The 14,289-nt window shown below is 46.0% G+C and overlaps 1 protein-coding gene across 1 annotated transcript in view; it reads right to left on the bottom strand.

Moving 5' to 3' along the window:
- Window positions 1-9,632, bottom strand: part of LOC111151272 (serine carboxypeptidase 1) — a 32,305-nt gene extending 22,673 nt beyond the window's left edge. The window contains exons 1-3 of the mRNA XM_022509150.1: window positions 9,533-9,632; window positions 6,168-6,316; window positions 1,511-1,600 (exon numbers count right to left, since the gene is read on the bottom strand). Of these exons, the coding sequence (XP_022364858.1) occupies window positions 1,511-1,600; window positions 6,168-6,316; window positions 9,533-9,605 (312 nt within the window). The 5' untranslated portion in view covers window positions 9,606-9,632. The remainder of the gene's footprint in view (window positions 1-1,510; window positions 1,601-6,167; window positions 6,317-9,532) is intronic.
- Window positions 9,633-14,289: the final 4,657 nt, after the last annotated feature.

The raw sequence follows: 14,289 nt of genomic DNA on the forward strand, positions 1-14,289 counted from the left end.
CTCCCTCCTAGGGCTACTATGCATTACGTTCCCTAGCACCCACTCTCACCTGCCCCCAACCCCAGCCCCCAGCCCAGAAAGCTCCAGGTGAAGGCATAAATAGGAGGTGAAGACTAGAGTAGTGAACAGAGGCACACCTCATTTTACTGCACTTTCTATAAATTGAAGGTTTGCGTGCAGTCCCGCCTCGAGCAAGTCCACCGGCACCATTTTCCCAAAAGCACCTGCTCACTTCATGTCCCTGGGCCACATTTCGGTAATTCTTGCAACGTTTCAAACTGTTTCATTATTACTGTACTTCTTACGGTGCTCTGTAACCAGTGATTACCACTCACGGAAAGCTCAGATGATGGCTAGCACTTTTTAGCAACAGGGCCCTTCTTCATTAAGGTATGTACATTGTTTTTTCACACATCACTTCAGTGCCCATGGAACAGACCACAGTATAGTGTAAGCATAACTTGTATATGCCCCGGGAAGTAAAAACATTCATCTGATCCGCTTTACCGTGGGGGTCCGGAACGGAACCCGCAGTATCTCCAAGGTATGCCTATATAAAGAATTCGTTAAGAAAGGGAGGGAGCTGGAGGGATTGGTGTGGTAGGCTGGGGAAAACCCGTGCATGTCCATATCCCAGGGAGAAGAGAGTCTAGAGACAGCACAAGGACAGAGAAAGGTTGTAAATGAGTGGAATCTTGGAGGAAGTGACCTCCACAGAGAGGAGACTCACATGTTGTTCTGAGATGGGGAGGAGGCTAGAAAGGGGTAGAGAGGTCAAACCTTACTAGCAAGGATCGGGGCAGCTGGTTGCAGGGGATGGCTCTGTTCTCCTGGGCAGGCAGGGAGGGGAGTGGAGTTGCAGCACACAGCGGAGGCGGCCCGCTAAGGCCCGGCGAAGCCCACAGCCAGGCGACAGCCCCACCCCGCCAACACTGCCGTGTTGCCCACCAGGGCTGGGCACTTGGGAGTAGGAGCCGAGCAGGGAGACAGTGGGACGGACCCACGCTTGGGGGTGGCAGGGCTATTCTGGGAGAAGGATGAAGGAGCCAGGGGTTGAACACAGAGGGGTTATGGCAAAAAGTGAGACTAAGAGTGAGGGAGGGAGGGAGACAGAACTGGAGATACACCAAAAAGGCTGAGGACAAGGGGTCTGAGGTCTTGATGGAGTCAAGAAGCAAGGCAGGCGAGGGGAGAGGGGAAAGGATTGGGGGTTGTGGCTGGAGGCAGGGACCCTACAGTTGGACTACAGAGATGGCCAAGATGTAGGAAGTAAGGAGGTCCAAGCTGTCAGCTAGAATAGGCTTCTTCTGCCAAGTGGAGAGAAAGGCCAGGGATGTGGGAAGGCGAGAGAGGAAGCCTGTGGTAAGTAGGCAAGGCCCAGGACACACGGGGAAAGGGACTGGACAGAATGGCTAGACTTGCGATCCCACCCAGAATGGGTCAGGCCGGGTGGGGCTGAGCCCTGGGGAGGCCAAAGGGCACTTGCAGTTAGGGGCTATGCTCACGGTACCCAGGTGCTTCTTCGTGGTTTGAGATCACTATCAAGGGGCCCAATCTCCTTGAAATTTCCAAATCCAGTGCTGGAACCACCCGGGCCACCCTGTGGAAGAGAAAATAAACAAAAATAAGCCCAGAGAAAACATGGGTCAAATCATCATTACAACGACGACCACATTCACAACAACATATGATTTAGCGATGGCTGGGGCAATGTTATACCAAAGACCGACTCTGTCTGGACCAACAGAGCCCCCTCCTAACTGTTCAAGCCTTATTAAAGGGAAAAGACCCAGGGACGTCTGGCTGGCTGAGTCCACAGGGCACACGAGTCAACTCAGGTTTGTGAGTTTGAGCCCCATGTTGGGTGTAGAAAGTACTTGAAAATAAAATTAAAATTAGGGCGCCTGGGTGGCTCAGTCGGTTAAGCAGCTGCCTTTGGCTCAGGTCATGATCCCAGGGTCCTGGGATCGAGTCCCGCATCGGGCTCCTTGCTCGGCAGGGAACCTGCTTCTCTCTCCACCTCTGCCTGCTTGTGCACTTGTGCTCTCTCTCTCTCTCTCTCTCTGTCAAATAAATAAATAAAATCTTAAAAAAAAAAAGATTTTATTTATTTATTTGACAGAGAGAGATCACAAGTAGGCAGAGAGGCAGGCAGAGAGAGAGAGGAGAAAGCAGACTCCCTGCCAAGCAGAGAGCCCGATGTGGGACTCGATCCCAGGACCCTGAGATCATGACCTGGGCCGAAGTCAGAGGCTCAACCCACTTAGCCATCCAGGCACCCCAAATAAAATCTTTTTTAAAAAATTAAAATAGTAAATAAGCGAATAAGTAAATAAATAAATAAAGTAAATGGAAAGATGTGGCCATAGAGCCCCAGAGGGAACTTTCCTACTTCCAATCCTCTGAGGTTGAACCCTGGCCTGCCATGGGGTCACTGACCTTCAAAACACCTTGTCCGTTCTCTTTCATTTCCAAGATGAGCAGTAAGGGCCAGGGAAGGTGCATGGCAACGCAGGGTCTGCCAGGCCCAGACCTGGGGCCCTGTGACTCTCCACGCCACCACCCTCTCCTCAGTGTCCCTGAGGACTGACAAAAGACGCAGACTTGATCACGTGGATCCCCAGGATAGAATTTAGCAAATGCAAAAGTCCCAGAGCAGGGAGGACCCAATACTGTTGTGTACCCAGGACCAAGGGTGGGGCAGGATTGTGACCAGAGGTCAGTGCTGGTGCCCAACCATGAGAGGTGGAGGTCCTGTGGGTTGTGAAGGGCTAAGTGAGGGAGGGAGGCCCTTCCGGAGATGATGAGGGAAAAGCATGGTCAGTGCTCTTCTGGACAACGTCTTAGGGGCCAGCTGAGCTGAGGGGATAGGCCTCAAATAAAAGGATACTGTCTCCCTGTACGTGAGCAAGATGGATAGGAAAGAGAGACACAAACATGGAAGGAATAGCTCTGGCAAAACAGAAGCCAGGGCTATCTGTATAGGGAAATTTAAAGAGGAAAAAAAAAAAAAGTCAGGGAGCCTGGGGCGCTCAGTCAGTTAAGGAACTGCCTTCAGCTCGGGACGTGATCTCGGGGTCCTGGGTTCGAGCCTCACATTGGGATCCCTGCTTTGCGGGGAGTCTGCTTCTCCCTTCACCTGCTGTATCCCCTGCTTGGGCACTTTCCTCTCTCTGTCAAATAAATAAATAAAAATCTTAAAAAAAGAGAGAGAGAGAGACAACATAGGGTTAGGGTTCAGGGGTAACTGGAAGAGCCCAGCAGGGAAAGACTGTACGAAAGTATGCAATGTTTTGAACCTACACCAAACTATTATAGAGCTGGGTGGCTATAAATCCCTCTAATTATATGCCCTCTGTATCTTAGGTTTTCCTAATAGTGTGGTAAGACGCCCACCAGCCAGAGGCGCAGCTCATTGCAGCGATGCCTGTAATAGTGAAAGGATGCACCTCCAGTGTCCCTCACTTGGGAACAGGTTAGTAAATTATGACACATCAACAAGACAGACTTGAAATGGCCATTGAGAACCATGAACTATAGGAAACTGTGTGGCAACACTGAAAAATGCTTATAATGCAACATGCAGTGAATTAAGAGCAAGTATGTATCCTCAGGTGAGCGCTGGGCCCCTTTCTCCTAGCTGACTAACTGGGAGACAGGGGGACAGCACCAGAACGAAAGGAGTGAAGCTGGGAATCCTGGGATCCCTACTGGGATCCTTCAAATCCCAATTTCCTGTCCCGCTTTTGATAAGCTGTGGTTGGTCGCGGGTGACGACACTCCTTCCACTGTCCCCCCCCCCCCCCCCCCCCACCAATGGCAACAAGAAACTGGCTGGAGGATGTTTCTGTTCTGCTTGAGAACATTCCAATGCAAAATCCTTTTTCCTTTGGAACTTTGGGATGGGGTGCTGTCATGGCCCAAGACTACCAGTGACTGAAATATGGGAAATGTGTCAGCAGATCAACCAAAAGGCTTCAGTGACTTGCGAGTATACCTAAAATAGCTCACTGCTCCACTCAGAATTACTTCACTCAGGCAACATGACCTCAACTCTCAAGGACCTACCCATAGAACGCAGTATGTGCACCGTCAGCAAGCTGCTAAAACAGATCTCCTTTTAATCTAAATTAATTATTTCTTCCCTAATCATAGTCTTTTTCCTTCTCCCATGGGGCTTTGAGGAAATGAAAGGCAGGCTGGTTAGCTAGCCTGTTGATAACCTTCAAACAGTATCTCAGCTCAGAGGGTAACCCTAACCAAAGGTCACAAACTGGGCAGCCTGCGGGGGCCACGAAGAGTACGCACGGAGCAGAGAACTCAGCTGTGGGCAGAGGGATCCCCTCCTCCAGAAGCTCCTGCCCTGTCTCACGGGGGGCCATGGCCACTGAGCTCTGGCAGAGCAGGGTCAGGCCCCAAGGGGGCCAAGTCTCCTGATTTTTGGAAAAAGGAAAAAAGTATCTTGAATTTAAAATGTTGCCAGCTGGGGTGCCTGGGTGGTGCCGTCTGTGGTGCGTCTGACTCTTAGTTTGGGCTCAGGTTGTGATCTCAGGATCATGAGCTCAAGCCCAGGCGGAGTCAGCTTGGGATTCTCTCTCTCTCTCTACCCCGCCCCCCCAAATAAATAAATAAACCTTTAAAGAAATCCTGGCGAGTAATTCAGATAGAACAACCACCTCACTCTACAATCAACCAAAGGGAAGGTTTGCAGCTTCTGAAACAGAGGAATTTTTACATTCCTGAGAGCTCAGAAAGTGCCTCAGGGCAGCTCGTGACAAAGGGGAGCACCAGGCCTACAGGCCAGCACTTCTGCTTTCTGCTCTGGCTCCGTACATCAGCTTTCACTTGAGGGTAGAAAAAGTCTTGCTGATTAATAAAAAAGTTCAACACCCTCAAAATTCCTCAGACTAAAAAACCAAAGCTCAGAAAACGGAAGTGGGCCACATTCCCCCCCCCCCCCCCCACCGACCCCTACAGCCCGGGGTGGACAGAAGTTCCTGGGATACACACATGGGATCTTTCCTCAGACATTTTCCTATCTCTACCCTCAGGCTGGGCCTCACCTCCAGCCCCCAAGGAGACAGTTGTGATAATGCTACAAGAGAAAGGGCTCTCTCTACAAAGGGCTCCTCTGAGCTCTATCTCACCAGAAACATCTGCAGGGGCTAGCTGAGGAGGCCAAGGCCAGGGCACCAGCAGGGTGCCTGTGAATACTAACATTTTGGGAGAAAGTGACATCTGCACCCCATGGAGAGGAGCAGCAGGACACCTTCTTTACCCATGAGCAACCTGGAGCCCCATCCAGGCCATATGTCCAGTTTCCAGAGGCTGAAGCGGGAGCACATTCCTCCAACCCTCCCTAGACCCTGGTCCTCCAGGTGGTCGTGGGCCACCTCCGGACAGGTATTGTAGGAGGGCAAGAAACGATCCTCTGCCTGCCCCCAAATGCCCTTCAACCAGCTCCCTGCCTTCCATCCTACAATCAGAGCTCGAGATCAAAAGGCAGGGTGCTTGCGTGGCCCACATGGTAAAGCGTCTGCTTTCGGCTCAGGTCATGATCCCGGGGTGCTGGGATCAAGTCCCGCATCGGGCTCCCTGCTCCTTGGGGAGCCTGCTTCTCCCTCTGCCTCTCTCTCTCTTTCTGTCTCTCAAGAATAAATAAATAAAATCTTACAAAAAGAAGATTAAAAGGCAAACACATTCAGGGAGAAGGATAGGGTGCAACATTTAATACTAAGCTACACAAGGCTGAGTCCTTTCAAGATCAGCTTTTCTGCGGGCAAGGAGATAGGGTCAAGGAAGGACTAGGAGAAGAGGGAGAGGGAGGGCTGCTCAGGGTACCTCAACCTTTGCTTGGGAACCTCTGAAAACATTTCTGTCAGCACAGAGTTGAATGTGAATTTAGAGCTTCCACAAAGGCATCCTGCCACTGACTGGGCTTAATATAGGAACACCCCTGCAAAGGCTGGAACCCCTCACTCTCTGATCTGGCCCCCTTGGTATACCATGGCCTTTGCCTGCCTCAGTAGGACACTGAAGCCCCAAGCCTTGGCAACCCCCAACTGGCCACTGGATCAGATTAGTCCTTTACCGCTGAGCTGTGAGTCCTTAAGAGCAAGCGAAGTGGCAGGTGGGGAAAGCTGACCAGGCAGCCCAGCCACTGTTACCTGAAGCCACATGACCAGGGGCAGTTCTGAGAAGTTCTTGCAGGGGTTAGTGGCATAATAGAGCCACCAGAACATGTAGGCATCCTTGCGAACAGTCACATAATTCCATACTTCCTTTCCCTCCTCTGCGGGCTGGTCCGTGGCCACTCCTGAAACAGAAGCACAACGTGATCTTCCTGAAGAATGTGTAATGTCCAGGTAAATTCTAAGCCCACGGAGATGGCCATGATAAACTGGAGATGATTTGGTTTCTATTTTTAGGCACTTTATTCACTCTAATATACTGTAGAGATAAGGAAAAGCACTTCATTTAGGATAAAGCAAACCAGGAGGGCCTGGGTGGCTCAGTCAGTTAAGCATCTCATACTAGATCTCAGCTCAGGTCCTGATCTCAGGGTTGTGAGTTCAAGCCCCGCATCAGGCTCCAGGCTGAGCACAGAGTCAGCTTGAGATTCTCTCCTTCTGCCCCTCCCACCCACTCTCTCTCTCTCTCTAATAAATAAATAAATCTTTTTTTTTTAAGATTTTATTTATTTATTTGACAGACAGAGATCACAAGTAGGCAGAGAGGCAGGCAGAGAGAGAGGAGGAAGCAGGCTCCCTGCTGAGCAGAGAGCCCCATGTGGGGCTCGATCCCAGGACCCTGAGATCATGACCTGAGCCGAAGGCAGAGGCTTTCACCCACTGAGCCACCCAGGCGCCCCATAAATAAATAAATCTTTAAAAAAAAAAAAAAAGGCAAACCAAACTTAATAGTGACATAGGAGGCTGGAGGCTTTCACTTTTTCCTGTGCACCCCCTGTAATATTCAGATGTTTAACAGTAAGCATGAAACACTTTTTTTAAAAAAGATTTTATTTATTTATTTGACAGAGAGAGATCACAAGTAGGCAGAGAGGCAGGCAGAGAGAGAGAGAGGAGGAAGCGGACTCCCCGCTGAGCAGAGAGCCCAATGTGGGGCTCAATCCCAGGACACCGGGATCAGGACCTGAGCCCAAGGCAGAGGCTTTAACCCACTGAACCACCCAGGTGCCCCAGCATGAAACACTTTTATAATTCTGTTTTAGAAAGACAGATTCACATTTCTGGAAAAAAAGGAAAATTGCAAAATACAAAATGCTGGCCTTTATATCTCATTTAATATATGATTAAAGAGGTATCCCAGATGAGAGGGACCAATATTCACTATCTTAGGCTGGGGCAAGTATTAGCTTTTGTGAAGGAGAAATAAAATGCAGGTCCCTACTTGACACTATAAACCAAAATACATTTCAAGTGAATCAAGTATTTCAATTTTAAAATTTAGATATTAAAAATAATACAAAAATATAATTGAGGATGCCTGGGTGGCTCAATCGTTAAGCATCTGCCTTCAGCTCAGGTCATATCTCAGGGTCCTAGGATCAAGCCCATTAGGCTCTTTGCTCAGTGGGAAGCTTGCTTTTCCCTTTGCCTGCTGCTCCCCCTGCTTGTGTTCTCTCTTTCACTCACTCTCTCTCAAATAAATAAATAAAATCTTTAAAATACATATATAAAATTGAATTTTTCTTAATCTCTGGAAGGGGAAGTGATGTAAGCATACCCCAGAGACTATAAAGGAAAAGATCAACAGAGTTGAGGACAGAGACTTGTTATATTTTCTGTACAACAAAATTTATGTACATCAGAAATAAAATTAAAAGGCATACAATAATGATATGCAACAAATACAAAAAAGGGTGATTTTTCTTACTCGTGTGGATCAATTTCAAAAAGGAAGATCCTAATAGTCAAATGGGTGAAGGCTCTGAAGAAATAATTTATGAAAAGTAAATGTGAATGTCTGATAAGTATGTGAGAAAGAGCTAACATCACTAATACTCAGTTATGAAAATCAAACCAATATGAGGTCACACACAAAAAACTGCTTATGTGACAGATTAAAAAAATAATGACAGGTGCCCAATGGCAAGGAGACAGAAGAGCAAATCCTCATCACTGCTGGAAAGAGTGCACACCGGCATCACTTTGGGGGAAGGCAGCTTGGGTTTGCAAATATCAAAAGAAAGATATTCCACAGATCAAAAGCTACATATATATCCTTTAATCCCACATCTCCAATTTTCCCTAGTTAACTCTGTAGCATCTGCAAAATATGTACCCGGAAAAAATAGGTTCAATACATTTTCTACGTCACCTTTGCTAAAGTAACAACTCTTGAGTTACTGTTCTTTTTCTCAAGTACCCGTCTGGGTAAAAGCCTGCCATACAAAGATGATGAGAGGCGATCCTCCATGAGGGGAGTTTCCTGCCTTCTACTTCCTCTTTTCTTAAATTTCAAGCCCCCATGACAAGGATAAGTACAAGAACTGGTCTCAAAAAGAAGAGAAGGGAATAGAGGAGACAGGAGAAGTGAGAAGCGAGAAGGATGCAGATTAAGAAAACCAGAAAGTGGCTTGCGGAGCAAAACAGAGTGGCTAGATCATAGATGTGGTTGAAGATTGTCTGTACAAGTGACCTAAGATTACAGTCTCCTGGAAAATGACAGATATGGTTCAGGTCCCTTTTCACTTAACCGATGGCCCTCCTCCCTTCCCTGGCAGTGACTGCTGTTAAAATGGGGGTGGGGAGTGGGGGCAACGTATTTGACATTTCCCAGACCCAAACTGAAGGGCCAGATGATCCCGAGTTTACACAAGGTTAAGACGAGAACTCTTAAGCACTCTGCGTAAGATCACAAGGCCAGTGTGTGGCCAGTTCGAATTCTCAAATCTTGAATCAGACCACGGAACACTTTGCTGAAAGGCTAAAAATCGATCTGCAAGTCATCCTATTTAACGCGAGTTTGTTTTTGTCAAAAAGGATCGCAGTGAGGGGAGATACTATGCTCCGTTCTGATCAGGAGAGAGAGAGAAAGACCTCATCTCAATGAAACGTCCCATTTGTGGAGGAGCTGGTATTTCTGGGTCCTTCGCCCCACACGTTTCCGCTCAAAATAAAAAGTCCTCATTAACCCCACTTAGCAGCCAATCACCGCAGGAAAAGGGAGGTGGTCTTGGGATCGTGGAAACCTCATTGATCAGCAGTTTCCCCAGTCATGTATTTTGCACAACTTCTACCTCGGGGTAGGAAAGAGAGTACTAGACCACGCAGAGCCAAAAAGGGGTAGAAAAAGCACTTGGCACTTAAGAAGAAGAAGAAGAAGAAAAGGAAAGAAAAGAAAGAGAGAGAGAGAAAGAAAGAAAGGTTCTAAAGCAGTGTAATTACGCAAGGTGGAAACTGGGGGAAACAGATTTGCTTTCAAAAGCACAAACCCACTAATAGACGCTCATCCCTGGAGAGAGGAGGAGGCGCCTGCCGCTGATGCAAATTTTGCCCGAACCTACCGGTGCTCGAACCCAGCTGCAGCAGGAGCAGCAGCAGCAGAGACAAGGAAGATGTCCGGGGTGCCAGCTCCATGGCGAATACTCGACCGCCTCACCAGCCGCAGGCTGGAACCCGAGCCCCACCACGTGACGGCGGTGGGTGGGGCCGGGCCGGGCCGGGGGCGGGGCCGGCGGTCCGGAGGCGGGGCCTGGGCGGCCGCTAGTATCCCGGGTATGCTTTGCTGGTCTGGCGCCCCGGAAGCCGAGTGGCAGCGCTCGGGGTGTTGTATCTGCCCCACCACGTCCTCCTCTGCGGCTTTGGGGATGGATCAGAGAAGTTGCTGCGTTTAATGCATTTGTTTGACTTGGGTCGTGCGACGGAACTGAAACGCTACGGAGAAATAACCACGAGAACCGTCTTTCCTGCCCGGCTCATCCCTTCTTTCCCCAAAAATACGCCTGGTATTTCGGAAGCTACTGCATGACATCCAGGCAGATGAAGCCTGAACCACCTGGTCGTAGAACACTGTGATTCCATTTTTCACAGATTTAGCTTTAAAAGTATTTTAACTATAAAATTACATATATCATGGACATGTTGGAAATTACCAAAATTTTTAGTTCCTGCAAAACCATTGTTGGCGTTATATATTTTTCTCTAGTCTTCATCTTTGTAAGTACAATGAAAATAAGTTTTATTGTTTTTTTCTGGGTTGGTAATTTGTCATTCACATAATTCTGTGTTAACATTGTCTTCGGAACAGTCATTTTATTTATTTTTTAAATATTTTATTTGAGAGAGAGAGAGAGAGCACAAGCAGTGGGGAGGGGGAGAAGCAGACTCCCTGCTGAGCAGAGAGCCTGCCGTTAGGCTCTATCCCAGGACCCCGGGATCATGCCCTGAGCCGAAGGCAGAGGCTTAACAGACCAGGTGCCCCCACAACAGTCATTCCTAGATGGAATTCTAGTTTTGGGTAGGGGAAGGGAGGAAATGAATGGTAGAGGGGTGTGTGTGTGTGTGTGTGTGTCTAAAGGTCATTTTTTTTCCCTTAGAATATACTAAATAACTCACCTCATAGAACTAGGACACAAGATAATACAAGGACAGGTTATTGCTAAATACTGTATTTCAAAAAGTGCTCATGACAGAAAACGAAACTGAAAAACAAAGTCCATGTGACAACTCCTTTTTCTGTCCCCCTCTGTATCCCTCTCCTCCTGACTCTCATAAATGGACAGATGTTTTTATCAGCAACCTTGTGAAAAGAGTCGTGCCAGTGAAGGGCAAGGGCACTGAGATTTGGGCCAGAGAACAGAATTAGGCAACCAGGTTTTCGCAAGCTTTAGCTTGGGTTGGTCCTGGAATGTGTTAAATGCCATAATGAGGGTACTGGGGATAAGCCTCTTCTAAAGGAAACATTTGAAAAATATATACACAGGAGTGACTGGGTGGCTCAGTTGGTAAAGCGGCTGCCTTCAGCTCAGGTCATGACCTCAGGGTCGTGCGATCAAGCCCTGCATCAGGCTCCCCTGCTCAGTGGAGAGACTGCTTCTCCTTTTCCCTCTGCCCCTATCCCCGCCTGTGCTCTCTCTCAAATAAATAAGATCTTAAAAAAATAAAATAAACATGCAACTATCATATGACCCATGCAATTGCACTCCTGGGCATTTATCCTAGGGAAATAAAGTCTTAACGTTTACATAAAAACCTGTCAATGAATGTTTATAGCAGCTTTATTTGTAATAACCCCAAACTGGAAACAATCCAAATGGCCTTGAACACGGCCAAGAGGTCTTCGATGCAAATGTTTAAACAAACGGGGGCTCACCCATGCCACGGGATACTGTTCAGCAATAATAAGGAGCAAACTATGGATATACAACAACCTGAATGAGTCTCCAGAGAGTTATGCTGAGGAGAAGAAAAGCCAATACCAAAAGTTTACATACTTCATGATTTCACTCATCTAACATTCTTGAAATGACAAAATCACAGAAATGGAAAGCATAGTGGTGGCTCTAACAGCAACAGGGAAGATCACTGTGATAATGGAACTGTTCTGTGTCTTGGCTATATTCATGTCAACATTCTAGTTATCACTGGGGGAAATTGGGTGAAAGGTACACGAGATCTCTCCATTATTTTCCACAACGGCATGTGATCTATAATTATCTTATACTTTAAAAAAACTTAATTTTTATTTATTTATTAACTATTTATTTATTTATTTGTCATAGAAAGAAAGAGACAGAATGCACAAGCAGGGGGAGCAGCCCTCAGAGAGAGAAACAGGCTCCCCGCTGAGCAAGGATCCTGATGCAGGACTTGATCCCAGAACTCTGCGATCCTGACCTGAGCCCAAGGCAGACTCTTAACAGACCGAGCCACTCTATTTACCTTAAGTAGGCTCCTCCTCAGTGTGGGGCTCAAAATCATGGCTCTGAGATTAACACCTGAGCTGAGATCAAGAGTCAGACATTCAACTGACTGAGCCACCCAGGTGCGGCCCCCCAAAAGCTTAATTTTAAAAAGGAAAGCACATAGAAGCATAAAACATATGCAGCTCTGCGCCTTCTCTTTTCTCTCATTATATCCTAGGCACATTTCCATTGAGGTATATTTGGAACTAACTAAATAGGGATTTAATTGCATAACTTTTTTTTTTAAATATTATTTATTGGGGCGCCTGGGTGGCTCAGTGGGTTAAGCCGCTGCCTTCGGCTCAGGTCATGATCTCAGGGTCCTGGGATCGAGTCCCACATCGGGCTCTCTGCTCAGCAGGGAGCCTGCTTCCCTCTCTCTCTCTGCCTGCCTCTCTGTCTACTTGTGATCTCTGTCTGTCAAATAAATAAATAAAATCTTAAAAAAAAATATTATTTATTTATTTATTTGACAGATCACAAGAGGGAGAGAGGCAGGTAGAGAGAGAGAGGAGGAGGAGGCAGGCTCCCTGCTGAGCAGAGAGCCCGAATGCGGGACTCGATCCCAGGACCCTGGGATCATGACCTGAGCCGAAGGCAGAGGCTTTAACCACTGAGCCACCCAGGCGCCCCAATTGCATAACTTTTGATACAGTGGAATTCTATACAACCATTTGATGTACACTAATTTTATTCAATTAAATCTGTAGATGGATATTTACTTTGTTTCTTGTTATTTGCTTTTACAGTGTTTCGGGAAACATTGTACAGGAGTCTCTGCTCATTGTATTAGTCTATCTCTAGGATAAATGCCTAGATATGGAATTGCTAAGTCAAAGAGTACATGAAAAAAAAAGGTACATGAATTTATGATTTAGACAAATGTTGTCAAATGACCCTTTGGAAGTTTTTAAAGGATCATTCGACAAAAGAATAATAAGTACTTTCTATAAATTTTTGAAGTCATGAACATTGTAAAATGCAGATAAACACACAGAATTGGGTACCTACCATCCAGTCTTACTAAAATAATGTTAATACCTTGGTTCTGAGTCTTAGATTAGATCTGATCAGATTTAATTGGCTCACACCTAGGACTAGATCTGACTCTTAGATTTACAGTTTGGAATCAATCCTTTATCATCACTCTAGGTTTCCACAGTAAAAGGAATGGTGGCATTTCACCTATCTCCAGGAAGGAAACAATAATAGGCAGGCAAGTACTTAAAAACCACCTGCTACTTAGGTAACTTTCCACTTTTGGAGGACTATGGGCAAATCAGTCCTGAAGAGTACCTGAACACTTTCTTTTTTTTTTTTTCTTTTTAAAGATTTTATTTATTTATTTGACAGACAGCGATCACAAGTAGGCAGAGAGGCAGGCAGAGAGAGGGAGGGAAGCAGGTTCCCTACCGAGCACCCCACTGAGCAGAGAGCCCGACACAGGGCTTGATCCCAGGACCCTGAGATCATGACCTGAGCTGAAGGCAGAAGCTTAATGCACTGAGCCACCCAGGTTCCCTCAGGTGTCTGTTTTTAACATTTCTTTGTTACATTTGAACGATTCTTTGTTTTTAACATTATTGAACATAACTGAATTGTTGGCTGATAGAGTACTGAAAATAATTTTTAAAGGAAGATCCCTAAGTAACTTTAGCATTTAACTTGGCAGGAGTTTAAGGAATTGGCTGACATTGCCAACGACATAATTCCTTCTAGTCTTGTCTACTTACGTAACGAACACATTTTCTTAGGACTTTACATCTACAAAAACAAAAAATAGTTCCAGAATCCATGTAAAGCCCTGTCTCTGTTGCTAAATGAGACACAATATTCATCCAGAGAGACTTGGACTAATTAAAAAAAAAAACCATAGAGCTCTATTTCGTTAATAGATATGTTTCCATGTCCATTTTATTTTCCCTGTTTAATAATTATGTACCAAAATATGTGATATTTTGTGCTATTTTGGTCAGCTGGGTACCACTCATAATAGTAATGATAATTCAATCAGAAGACTTACAGGATAAGGTTAGGAGAAAATAAAACTTACAAAAAAATTTTTTTCAATGTTTCCACTGACTACGAATATTAGCATTTACTAGTCCAGTGATCTTAGGTTAGTAGCTTAGTCTCTCCGAACTTTTTAAAAAACTTTCAGCATGGGAATAGTAATAGCTTATCTTTGTCATGAAAACTAAAGGAATTAATATACTATGTGAGAGAATGGAAATTCAAATGATGTGCAATTTGTGATTTACTTACCTACTGACTAATAAGAGGACTTATTTTTATATTTTAAAGTATGGATGGTGGTAAGTATTATACTGCTCAGGTCTCTAATTAATGGTTTTATT

The sequence above is a fragment of the Enhydra lutris genome, unplaced genomic scaffold (genome assembly GCF_002288905.1).
Source record: "Enhydra lutris kenyoni isolate GAN:26980312 unplaced genomic scaffold, ASM228890v2 scaffoldscaffold26, whole genome shotgun sequence".
NCBI lineage: Eukaryota > Metazoa > Chordata > Mammalia > Carnivora > Mustelidae > Enhydra > Enhydra lutris.